The sequence below is a fragment of the Dendrobates tinctorius genome, unplaced genomic scaffold (assembly GCF_039654945.1).
Source record: "Dendrobates tinctorius isolate UK_male_01 unplaced genomic scaffold, ASM3965494v1 ptg000043l, whole genome shotgun sequence".
Taxonomy (NCBI): domain Eukaryota; kingdom Metazoa; phylum Chordata; class Amphibia; order Anura; family Dendrobatidae; genus Dendrobates; species Dendrobates tinctorius.
Window position 1 is genome coordinate 6310121 of NW_027361711.1, and position 13529 is coordinate 6323649.

General features: G+C 42.1%; 1 protein-coding gene across 3 annotated transcripts in view; it reads left to right on the forward strand.

Annotated features, from left to right (window-relative positions):
• NUP37 (nucleoporin 37) overlaps positions 1 to 13529 on the forward strand; it is a 71232-nt gene that overhangs the window by 10482 nt on the left and 47221 nt on the right. For all 3 annotated transcript variants that reach the window (XM_073575170.1, XM_073575168.1, XM_073575169.1), the window contains exon 3: positions 6004 to 6128. In XM_073575170.1, the coding sequence (XP_073431271.1) occupies positions 6004 to 6128 (125 nt within the window). The remainder of the gene's footprint in view (positions 1 to 6003; positions 6129 to 13529) is intronic.

Consider the following 13529-nt stretch of genomic DNA (forward strand, 5'->3'; position numbering starts at 1 on the left):
AGCAGTCATGTGGCCGTAAGTATGCGATATTCATACTCCCGGCCACATTCCGACCTCGCTTGATACAATTGAATTGTGCGAGGCCACACACATCTAGTCTATATGTGGCCGGGAGTATGCATATTGCATACTTGCAGTCACATGAGCACTTGGTCTCCCTGCCAGCACTAGAGAATTCCCCCAGCGAGCGATGTGAGGATTCACAAGTCTGCTGTCAAATAGCGTGACTGTAGAATTTTGTGAACAGCCTAGACAACCCTTTTGAAAGGAATCTGTCAACAGGCTTTTAATGTGTAGTTTGGTAGCACCATGTAATAGGGACTGAGACTGATTCCACCAATATTTTCTCTGCTGCAGATCCAGTAGTGCTTAGAATGTTGAGCCCTATCTAACTTTGCCAACACTATAGCTTTATCAATACAATATATATTGACAAAAAGCAGTGATAATCTCCTGCTGATAAAACACTGATTGTATTTAAACAGCAACACACAGCCCAGTAAGTGACACCACTGGAATCCAGCTCTCTTCAATTACATCATGGTGCTCTCATGGACTGTGTCTTTAAAAGGACAGTTGGGGCAGTTTCTACATTTGGTGCAATGCTATCTCTGCCACACACAGTGGGTATGGTCAGGACCCAATAGACTGACTTTTTTTTTTAGCACTTCTTAGCGCTTTTGTTTCCTACAAGTTATGACTAAATCTGTGACAAAGGCATTCAGCACAGATGATAACAAGAGCAAAGTATTCCCTACGCCAGAAATTATTTATTAATTTATTTAAAAAAAAAAAGATCTTTCATTTGATAGCTGTGAGTTCTGTAAATGGTACACTTTAATGCTGTAGTGCTGGGGATCTGTTGATGGAAAAGTAATGTGAAATGTCAGAGTTGACCACAAGAGTGGTCCTAGTTCTACATGCCAAGAGAACATCGTCTTCCATGTTTCCAGATGCATCAATGAGAGTAATGAATCTGGAGAGGAACACAGTCTTCCTTAAATCATTCATTCTGCTCAGCTACAGTGTGTGTCAAACCTTCACATGGACTAGCGAGACCCTTTGGATGTTCTTGAAAATGTACAATTGACTTTTTTATTAGTCCCAGATATGCAGCTCTTATAACACAGAATTTAATGTAGCAGCGCAGATTATTTCTAGATCACAGAGCCAAGTAGAGCAAGAGTTCTCTCAGTATTTAACTCCTAGTTTACTAGCGGAATCTGGGACTATGAGCTCCACAAAGATAACATTGCTTAAAGGGGTTGTCCGGAACTAAACAACTGATGACATAGCTGATCAATATGAGATTGGTGGGGTTCCAACCCATTGATCAGCTGCCTATAATCTGTAGTGGCTGTATGAAAGCGGACCTATGTATTGTTTTTTTCTGTTCACTTGAATAAGACATAAAGTTCAGTACACTAAACAACATGCACGGCTACATTGTCTCACTCTGCACAATGCTTACATAGGACTGCTGACAGCGGAGATGAGGATGTAACTTCTGATAGATGGGGGTACAAGGTATCAGACCCTCGCCAATCTCATAGTGATTCATATTGATGATCTTTCCTGTATGACCCCTTTAAGCAGGCTTTTTTTTTGCTGTGGCTTCCATATAAAATAATGTGACTAATGCATTCTTTAATGACTAGGCTAAGGGATTGTCATTTTTAACCCTTTCTCAATTTTTTTTTTCCTTACAGCACCATACTTTTTATTTTTATGGACTCTACCTTATGAAAGCTTTGCTGTTGTGTTGTATTATTAATTCCACTAATGAATGTGCTATGTAATGTATTAAAAGCTTTTAGAATGTATTCACACACTACTGATATTTGACTAAAAATCAGTTCCATTTGTCTGAAAAGCATTCTTTCAAATGAATGGACAGTTGCAAAGCTTTTTCCCAAAAATCTGCAGTGTGGGAGTTCACCCTAAAAGTAATATTTGTGAAGGTTGAATAGAATAATGGATACTCAAGGGTTACGTGCATATCTCCACAACGTGGCGTTTCTATAGTCTCTGAATAAACAGGCTACAGATCAGGAAAAAAACACATGAAGAAAAAATAAAGAACAGTATTTAAGCTATGGTTATACAGAAGACAGTGCAGGCAGCACTGCCCTTTAAACACAAAGAGCTCACATCCAGCCTAAATTACATGGCAAGACACTACCACAATCTGAAGCTAGAAGCAGATTGCAAACTCATAGGATAAAAAGACATTTCCATTTAGTTTTTCTACCTATAGACATTAATGGCATAACTATAGCTTGTTTGGGTGTTTACATATCTTATCTTCCATTTTTATGCTATAGGGGTTTTCCCACAAACAAAGTACATTTTAATCAATAGATCTTGGAAGAAAAGTATGTTTCACAATTGCATGTGTAAAATAAAAAATGTTCCTGCGCTGATACAATCTTATAAATGTGCCCCTGCTGTGTCTGACCGTGCAGTAACATTTTCGTTACATACCGTTTCTCCTGGCAGGAGAGGAAACAGAAGTGTATGCAGACAGAACATCATGGAATCACATGTTCATTATCCTGCCTGTTTTATCACAGGAGTGAGCGTTTCTTTTGTGTTTTCAGATGTCTGAGCTCATCATAAATCAAGTCAGTGACCTATAAGCTCAGCAGCAGCTGAAGCTCCTACCTCACTGACTTGAAATCTGATGAGTTCTGGGCACTGTAGATGCTGCAGAACACTCGCTCCTGTGATAAAACAGGCAGGGCAATGTTTTACCTGACCGAAAACGTGAGCTGCAACGCACTGCTGTATCGTCTGTATACTCTCTTTTGCATCATCCCCCGCCCAGGAGCTGTGGAATGATCACACCATGTTCTTGCTCGGTCAGACACAGCCATTACACAGTACATAGCAGGGCACATATACAGTATATTTCTCATGCTTCCATATAATTTAATTTAGAATTTTGTAAACAGAAAATCCCCTCTTAATTTTTCTAGTGGAAGACAATCTGTTGCCTGCCTTTCATGTTTCCCTTGTAATTCATCTATTGTGCAGAAATCGTCACAACTATATGCATTCTCCATGGTGGCAGCCCGTGTGGAGAAGTGAATCATTTTCATTACGTAATTGTAATTTTTTTAGGCTAAATTACATTAAAGTGGTAGTAACCATGCATGAAGAACCATCATGGCAGAAACTTTGTGGTGGCCAGGGTATTATTTCTGATTGCCAACAAATACAATGGTTGTATAGCCATTTCTAACATGTTGGGCTATAGGTTGAAATTGATGGCCTTAAAGGGGTATTCCCATCTCCCAGATCCAATCCCAATATGTAGTAGGTGTAATAATAACATTAGCAAATACCTCCAATTAAAATTGTAGTATAGTTCTTCTAATTCACTATGTCTCTTTCCCCATGTGCAGGCATTGCAGGACCATAGGTATCCACGGTTACGACCACTGATATAGTGATAGTTAGCTAGTTGCTAGTGGTCGTAATCATGGATACCTAAGGGGACATAGATACCATTAGAGACATAGCGAATCAGAAAAACTATACAACATTTCTATTTGGAGGTATTTGCTAATATTATTATTACACCTACTACATAATGGGATAGTATCTTGCAGATGGGAGTACTTCCTTAAGTCTTCCTTCAACCTTAAAAACTACAAAACTATAACTAGCAACCAATAGAAATATAGACAGTAGTATCATATGTTGTTATGCCATTATTAATCAGTCATCTTACGCTTTACTATCATTAATTTTTTTAGATTTGAGCATGTTACATGTTTTTATTATATAGGTGAGCCAATAAATAATATTGATATCATTATGTGTACAGTGTGATAGTAACGTTAGTTCCATGCACACCATGGGTTTATATATAACATTTGTACACTGTCGGGAATATATAATGGTTGGAATATACCTTGGTAACAGCCATGATTACTACTTCCGGATCTCAGCTAATTGCCTCCATAGCCCTTCTCTATATAATACAACATATATCTTTGTAACTATCATCACTGTACAAAAACAGCAGGAGATAAGTTAGCACTCGTGAGATACAAGATGTTAAAAACTTTTCTTGAAGGCAGCCTGAATATGACAAACTCACCGTCACATCTGTGCCTTGTGTAAGGTGCCAATGCTGTGTTCTCTCTGCCGAGCTTCATTTATTCTGCAGTCTTCTTGCACATTTTTCTTACCGGTGTGTCCCGTAATCTAGGCTAGAACCTTACAGCAATCTGGACAGTCTTCTGCCCTTCGTGTAGAGCACAGTCTGCAGTAGTAGTGGAGGTGACCTGTCTATGATGCTGCAGTGTAAACTGCTGCACACAGCTGTGTTGTCTGTAGGTAACCAATCTATGGGTTGGGTTTTTTTTGCAGCCAATGGGACATGGGAACTGCTGCAGTGTTGTGTAATACGTCATAATGTTGGATGATTGTCCATTTAAGCTAGTGTCCGCCTCGCAAATCAATGTGCATACCCTTTAGAAGGAGCAATTCGAGATTCGATTTGAGGTCCTCAGAAGAGCATGTATATATCTATAGCTAAAGTGGATGTCTATGAAGTAAACGCCAACGGGAGGGTCTGTTCCCACAGCATTTGAAGTGTACGCCAAGGAAATGCCTCTTAAATATGCCACTTCCAATTTATGGCATAATGTTCCATCCGTATAAGATCGCATAGTTAAAGAAAGCTGTACCAACACTTTCCAGCATCTGTTGGGTGCATGGCACCCTATTGAAACGTTTGATATATGCACCAGAGGATTGCAGTGCATAGGCCAAATGGACACTGTAATGTAAATAGGCCCTAATAGAAAAGTAAAGCCATACACGTTGAGATGACTATATTTTACCAGGGGCGGCCATGTCATTGGTACAGTCCGTGCAGCCACACAGGGGCCCATTTCCACCTCCAAAACAGTTGGAATTGTGCATTATGATGAGCTATTGGACTGCAAAGGGCTCATGTATGCTTGCAGAGGGACCCTGTTCTGTCTGTGTCCACCAGTGTATTTTACAGCTCGTGTTACAGCAGCAAGGCCCAACCCGACAGCGGGACTCCTAACCTGAACTAATGCTTATATATGAGGTTATTAGATCAAATTAGGACACCCTTGATCAGGGAGGCCATTGTGGCCGTAAAGTACAACCGTGTAAATGCATCCTTAACTTAGTACATTGCATTGCCAAGTCTATTATTATTTATGTCTATAAAGAAGAATACAGTGCATGCTACTAGAGTATTTTATGATCCAAGAAATCTCAATGGAGAGGAGACCATCTACATGATGGAGTGGTAACCTGCACAGGTCAAAAACAAAGAAAAAGACAATTGAAAAAAAAAAAGAATAAGGTTGCACATCTTGAGTTTTACCAATATAATTTTTTTATTATAAAGAACACACAAAAGCCTAGACAAAACAACTAAAAACTTTAAAAAAAAAATTGTTTACATAGTGCCAAAACCCATTTCTTAGGTCAGAATATGGCACTGGGATTAAACCTACAGGACTGGCATCACACTCAAGAGAGCCATGTATAAATACTGAATCTCCAAGATAGATGTGAATAAACACTAAATCTAAAATAATATCAAAATAGTCAATAAAAAGAATTGTGCAACACATTAAGTATGGACCATGATCCATAAATAGTGCAGGATTAAAAAAAATATATAATTAAGAGCAAACAGTAACAGTATTTAATAAAATGCCATGTGTCTAGTCACCTGAGTGAATCTGTTCATGGAGAAAGTCATGTGGGATTTACGGCTCCAAACGTATCTCTAGATAGATTGACTTCCTCCAAGGAGGCCACTTCATATGGTGATATGCATGGGGTCCTCATTTCAACATTAGTTTAAAAGGTTAGCAAACTAATATAGATGACATCTACAGAAGCCATCACAGTATTCCTAGTAAAAGCTTCTTTAATGTCTGTATATCACAATATGCTTTACTTTTCTGCCTAATGCTGTAATATGTGTAATGTGTGATACAGGAAGAAGATTCTAGCATAAGCGGTATAGACTTCAAGATTCTCAAAACATTTGATCATGGAGCAAGAGTTGATGCAATAGCCTGGAGTCCAGAAACCAAGTGTGATGTTTTGCCTCCCCTCCTAAGGTACTGATTCTTCACCTACCTTATGATATTAAAAGAACAGTATTGTCAAAAAGTGTCCATATTTGTTAGGGACTCGCTTAGTGGGGTGGATTCTCTAAGCCATAGGTAATCGGGAGCAGAACAGATGGCGCTTGACTTACCAGACAGCATTCATGTTTATCGTCAGGGACCAAGATAGCAGATGAAGATGGAAGCACTAGATGCTGCTGAGCCAGATATATGGATTGTACAGGAACAACATAGATGTATAGCCCCAAACTGATATTTTGCAGCAGGAGTGCGGTTACACAAACCAGAATAGCAGAGCTGTATAGGCACCCTGGTATCTTGTTATCCGAAACAAGCTAATTGTCCTGTATCTTGATAGCAGAGACAATGATGTCATCAGCACCAAGAATAATTAAGAAGAGTTAAGGCCCTTTTACATTTAGCGATGCACCAACGATCCGACCCGGTCAGGATCGCTGGTGCATTGCTAAATGATCGCTAGTGAGCTTTCATACAGAAAGATCTCACAGCGATGCAGCAGTGACGCAGCGCACGATACTCACCTTTCACACACAGCGATCCTGACGTCCTCCCGCCCGCCTCCACGCGTCGCTCGTCGTCACAGCAGGAAGCCCCAGCAGGAAGCACCCGACGAGAAATGGAGCCGGACATTCTCGCGCGATCAGCGATGGACAGCGGGGGAGCCGGTCGGAGGTAAGTATCACACATAGCGATATCACTAGCAATATCGCTATAACGTCACAAAATCGGTGTAAAACCCCCTTTAGTCATTTAGAATCTTAATATAGCTGAATTGTAAATATGGACAACACCTACAGAAGCTGGACTGAGCTTTGTAGAAAAGTTAAGTAACTGGATAGGAGTCAGGAGTAGCTGAAGAAATAATTGGACAACTGGCTGGAGCCCAGTCAAGTAGACGATAAAGCTAAACTTCTTGCAAACCTACAGTAGAAGAGTGCTATATTACTTGGTGCTTAGGGATAACATTGCATTGCTGGCTAAGCTGGGCTTAGGTGATAACATCAGAGGTGCTTGCTGGGTAACCCTAAGGCTATGTGCACACGGTGCGGTTTCTGCTGCGGATCCGCAGCGGTTTTGCCTCTGCGGGTCCGCAGCAGATTAAGGTGCGTTGTACAGTACCATTGTTTTCAATGGTAAACTGAAAAACGCTGTGCACATGCTGCGGATTTTTCCGCGGGATACAATCCGCAGCATGTCAATTCTTTGTGCGGATTCCGCTGCAGTTTCACACCTTATCCATTGTAGAGGTGTGAAACCGCAGGCTAATCCACAGATAAACCGCAGGACTTTTGTCCTGCGGATTTTTCAACAAAATCCACACAACCTAAAAATTACGTGTGCACATACCCTAATAGTAACCCAAAATAAAAGAACTACGGTAATTCACTTTTCAAATGCACAAATATATTGATAAACCTTTTCTTATATTTTGTAACTTATTTTAAGCTACAATAATTTTGTTTCATCAGGGGTTGTTCAGGTATGAAAATCTATTTTCATATACTCTATTAGGAAATTCTAAGTTAACCCCTTAGTGACCCGGCCAAATTTTTTAAATCTGACTTGTGTCATTTGATGTGGTAATAACTCTGAAACGCTTGAACAAATCACAGTGATTTTGAGACTGTTTTTTGTGGCATATTAAAATTTATGATCATGGTAAATTTAGGTCGATATTTTTTATAAATACAAAAATTTGACAAAAATGTAAAAAAAAAAAATGTGCAACTCTCAAACTTTGAATGATTATCCCTTTAATCCAGATAGTCTGGAGTATGCTTCCCACTGCTACCACTGATCGATGCTGTTAACCCTTTAAATGTTACTATTAAGCACTGCAATCCAGCCCCAACGTTCATTCAGGCCAGGTGCCTGTTGAAATTTTTTTTTCTCTGACGACATTTTTTTTTCTCTGACGTCCAGCCATAGGGTGGTATAGTAGACACTAATTTGTACTCTGTACAGCAATACTCTTATATTTCTGAACATAGTAGAAGCAATCAAACTATTTCAGGCTCAAAATACAGTAAGGAGACTAACAAAGTGAAAAGTAAAGAATTTTTTTTAAATGTAAAAGAAAATATAAAAAGTCAAATCTCCCCCTTGTCTCCAGTTAAAAATAAAGAAGTGTAGAAACTTTACATATGTGGCATTGCTGCATCTATAAAAGCCTGACCTATTCAGACTCTGTAAAGAGGAAAAACTCCAGAATTGTGTTTTTTTTTTTTTTTTTTTTTTTTTCAATTGCAAATGAATGCAATAAGTGATCAAAACCTTTTATGAGTACGGAAATAGTATTAATAAAACCAACAGCTTTCCATGCAAGAAAACAAGCCCTCACACAGCTCTATTGATGGGAAAATGAAAAAAAAAAATGGGTATTAGAAAATAATGTAACAAATCAACTTTTTTTTTTCTTTTACAAAGTTCAGCATTCTTTAAGGCACTAAAATAGTAAATACCGTATATACTCCTGTATACTCCGACCCGCGTATAAGCCGACCCCATCCCCACCCCCCCAATTTTACCACAAAAAGCTGGGAAAACTTATTGGCTCATGTATAAGCCGAGGGTGGTGCTGCACAAGGGTTAATAGTGGCCCAAGAAGATGCTCCATAAACCACCCCTCATATGCTGGCCCAAGAAGTGGCTCCATAGATAAATACCCCCCATATGCTGCTGCTGCCGCTGCTGCTGCAATTAAAAAAAAAAAAAAAAAATGACATACTCACCTCTCGATGGTGGGGGCCAGGTGCCGGTGTCGCCGCTTGCTCAGGCTCCCGGCACTGGCGATATTTACCAGTCCCCGATCCATCGCTCAGCGCCGCTGTGTCTCCCTGGTCTCTGCAGTGACGTTCAGTAGAGGGCGCGCACTGACTACGTCATCGTGCCCTCTGCTGAAAGTCACAGCCAGAGGACCCGGAGACAGAGCTGTGCACGGCGGTGGAACAGGGACAGGTGAATATTGCTCTGCCACCGTCATACTCGCCCCCTCCTGGCGCACGGTCTTCTCTGCAGCCCCTGCTTCTCCCTCGGTCGTCTTCTTCCTGCGTTCAGCGGTCACGTGGTACCGTTCATTAAATGCACGAATAAGCGCATATTCATGGCTTTAATGAGCGGTACCACGTAACCCTGAACACAGGCGCAGGAGACCTACGGAGAAGCAGGGGCTGCAGAGACGTGCCAGGAGGGGGTGATTATGGTCGCTGACACCCCTGCTCCCTCGCCGACCCCTGGTTTATGACTCGCGTATAAGCCGAGAGGCACTTTCAGCCTTAAAAAATGGGCTGAAAATCTCAGCTTATACACGAGTATATACGGTAGTTAAAAAAAAAAACTATACCTGTTTTTCGTGTGCAGGGATTTCTCCATAATCTGAATATTTTGAGGAAATTGTGTTGTAAATGATGGTAGATTCAAAGTCTGCAATTTTACATTGAGAGAATTTTTTTTTTAAATTGTTCCACAAGTTGTAGATGTAGTTGTTCACAGATTGATGAAACTCTGATTATCTTTTCTTCTGAGAGACTGTGCCTCTCTAAGGCTACTTTCAGACTAGCGTACTCAGGCGCAGTGCAGGGCTGCCGTTAAGCCCCGCCCTCGGCCGCGCCTCCTCCGGTCAACTCCTCCTCTGATCGCATGCAGCTTCATGTGATCAGAGGAGGAGCTGACCGGAGGGGGCGCAGCCGGGATCGCGGAGCTTAGCGGCGGCCGTGCACTGCGCCCTGTAGCTCTAGTGTGAAACTAGCCTAACATTCTCTTCAAATACAATTGTGTGACAAAAATTGACCATCCAGCTGTTTTTCATTAGTACCACTTACATTTCCAGCCTTCTGTTAATCTTTTCTCAACTTTTTTCAGATATGTTCCTTCCAAAAAATTCTAAATTATTTAATTTTTTTTTTCAGATAAATTTAAAATTGTCTCACTTTCATGTTCTAATTTGTTCTATTGTGAATAGCATATGGCTGTAAGAGATTTCTCTATTGCTTAATTGGGTTACACAGGAAACCATGGGTGTATGCTGCTGCCACTAGGAGGCTGACACTATGCAGAAAAAAAGTTAGCTCCTCCTCTGCAGTGTACATCCCACAGTCCCGGCACTAGATTAATTAGTTTTAGCTTAGTGTCAGTAGGAGGTAGACACGGGTCTTTCACTAGACCCATATCACCCTCAGTTTTCGTCTGTTTTCCAGTAACGTTTCTTCTTTTTCAGATGGATCTTCTCCTTTACCTCTGAAGGGATACAGTGTGAATAGTCACAGCTGTACTCCCACGTAGAGACTGAGTACGGTGTACTGCCACCCTGTATCCTCATAGTCGGCAGGACCCGACCCCTAACCCAGAAGAATGTTTATGTGACTCCTAACTTTGGTCCTGGCCCAGTCTTCTACCCACTCACCCACCAGAGCCTGTCTGTTTCAGGAGGCATGGACGTCCCTCGATCTAAGAGGCTTAGACGTCTATCAATGGTCTTCTATGGAGAGGTACATCTCGTTTTCTCTCCCTCTCTGGTTCTTATCCAGAAGTGTTGAGGAGAAGGTTCAGATGAAGATAGAGGAAGATCTATCTTTCCTTTGTTTTATTAGGGAAGGCACTGTGGATGAACAGCGCAGCATGGATGGGGGGGTGCATGGTTACGGTACCGATAACTTTGGGACCTCCGCGCTGCAATCTCCTGCTTCATCTATGAGTGTTTTCCACTTTAGTCCCCGGATTCAGCATGGCCTAGCGTCGGCAGCTAGCTGCACCCCTCTTCCCTGCATCAGCTTTTTTCCCACCTGATGTAGACACACCCAGTCATCTTAATAGCTCCGCCTCCTTGGTGCACCCTCGTTTTACTCCGCCCATTCTCGGAACTACCGCAGTTAGCTCCGCCCCTTCTTGAAGCTTCCACAGTTAGCTCTGCCCCTTTTGGCCTCATTGTGCAGTTTCTTCTGCACACATCCCCCTTTCCTCCAGTGGCACGGAATTTCCCCACATCTTTCACTGCAGGCCATTTTCTTCCTCCATGCGGTCACTATTTGCGGGCAGTGGAACTATGAAGGTGGCTTTTCTCTGCAGGAAGTTCTGCATTCACTCCTGCAACTGTCCTGGAGTTCCCTCTACAGCCTGAAACCAGACAGGACCTGTATCTTCTTGTGAGTAGCCCTGCTCTGCGGACTGATCCGCTTCTCAGCATATATCCCTCTGTCCCCTAACCTTGCATTAGTTAGTGGGTCTGCTTCTTATCATAAACACATCATGAAAAACAGCCTCACCAAACCTTGTCCAATGAATAATGTACTAGCAGGATGCAGCAGGCTCCCAAGGCTGGAGCAGCACAGGTGCTTCCTTCTCTTCTGCCCTTGTCAGGCATTTTGTCTGTTCTTCATGTAATTGTAAGCTCCCTTGAAGCCAGTCCTCTGCCTTCTGTCAAAACTGCAGTAGTTCCCCCGGGCCTGCTACCCAACAGTTTCCAACTGCAGGAGAGAGTGGTGCCCTTATCCCAGTGTGGGCTACCTCTCTGTTACCATCTGTGGCGGACATCACCAAGGTTTCACAGACCCTGGTGTTCGCGCTTGATACAGTACAGACCAAAAGTTTAGACACACCTTCTCATTCAAAGAGTTTTCTTTATTTTCATGACTATGAAAATTGTAAATTCACTCTGAAGGCATCAAAACTATGAATTAACACATGTGGAATTATATAATTAACAAAAAAGTGTGAAACAACTGAAAATATGTCTTATATTCTAGGTTCTTCAAAGTAGCCACCTTTTGCTTTGATTACTGCACACTCTTGGCATTCTCTTGATGAGCTTCAAGAGGTAGTCACCGGAAATGGTTTTCACTTCACAGATGTGCCCTGTCAGGTTTAATAAGTGGGATTTCTTGCTTTATAAATGGGGTTGGGACCATCAGTTGTGTTGTACAGAAGTCTGGTGATACACAGCTCATAGTCCTACTGAATAGACTGTTAAAATTTGTATTATGGCAAGAAAAAAAGCAGCTGAGTAAAGAAAAACGAGTGGCCATCATTACTTTAAGAAATGAAGGTCAGTCAGTCTGAAAAACTGAAAACTTTGAAAGTGTCCCCAAGTGCAGTGGCAAAAACCATCAAGCACTACAAAGAAACTGGCTCACATGAGGACTGCCCCAGGAAAGGAAGACCAAGAGTCACCTCTGCTGCGGAGGATAAGTTCATCCGAGTCACCAGCCTCAGAAATCGCATGTTAACAGCAGCTCAGATTAGAGACCAGGTCAATGCCACACAGAGTTCTAGCAGCAGACACATCTCTACAACAACTGTTAAGAGGAAACTTTGTGCAGCAGGCCTTCACAACTGATGGTCCCAACCCCATTTATAAGGCAAGAAATCCCACTTATTAAACCTGACAGGGCACACTGTGAAGTGAAAACCATTTCCGGTGACTACTTCTTGAACCTCATCAAAAGAATGCCAAGAGTGTGCAAAGCAGTAATCAAAGCAAAAGGTGGCTACTTTGAAGAACCTAGAATATAAGACATATTTTCAGTTGTTTCACACTTTTTTGTTAATTATATAATTCCACATGTGTTAATTCATAGTTTTGATGCCTTCAGAGTGAATCTACAATTTTGATAGTCATGAAAATAAAGAAAACTCTTTCAATGAGAAGGTGTGTCCAAACTTTTGGTCTGTACTGTCTGTTGCCCTTTTTTTGCCTCCGCTGTTTCTAGCGGATCGCAGAACTCAACGGTTGTGCCTACGAACATGGGCTGTAAGAGATCTAGGCAGGAGCGTCGTTCTAAGTCCTCCTCCCACTCTGTCTCCCTCTGGTCTTTCCTGGTGTACTGTTTCTTCCCGGTCCTCCGAGTCAGACGAGGCGGTATCGGACGCACTATCACAGGATGACTCGGACCTGGATTCTGACCAGGCCTCTAATATGAGAGACATGGTCCAGAGCCTCATTATTGCGGTCAGTCAGACCTTCAACATTATGGATATCTCTACGGAACCCGCAGAACAGGCGGTTTAGACGGTCGAAACCAGTTCCCAAGGTCTTTGCCACACACAGAGAATTTGAGGAGGTACTTTCAGGAGAACGTGAGAACCCGACCAGACTCTTCCAAAGAAGGAAGCACCTCGGCATCCTATATTCCTTTCGCCCCTGAGCTCACGGAGAGCTGGACCACTTCTCCAAATGTGGACCCTTCAGTTTCCAGATTATCCACCAATACGGTCCTCCCGCTCACAAATGGAGCATCCCTCAAGGACTCCAATGACAGGATCATAGAGTCTTTTGCTAAGTCTGACTTCGAAGCGGCTGCTTTTACATTGTGCCCTGCCTTTGCCACCACCTGGGTGTCAAAGTCCAAAGCAGCATGGGCTAAGCAACTCCATCAC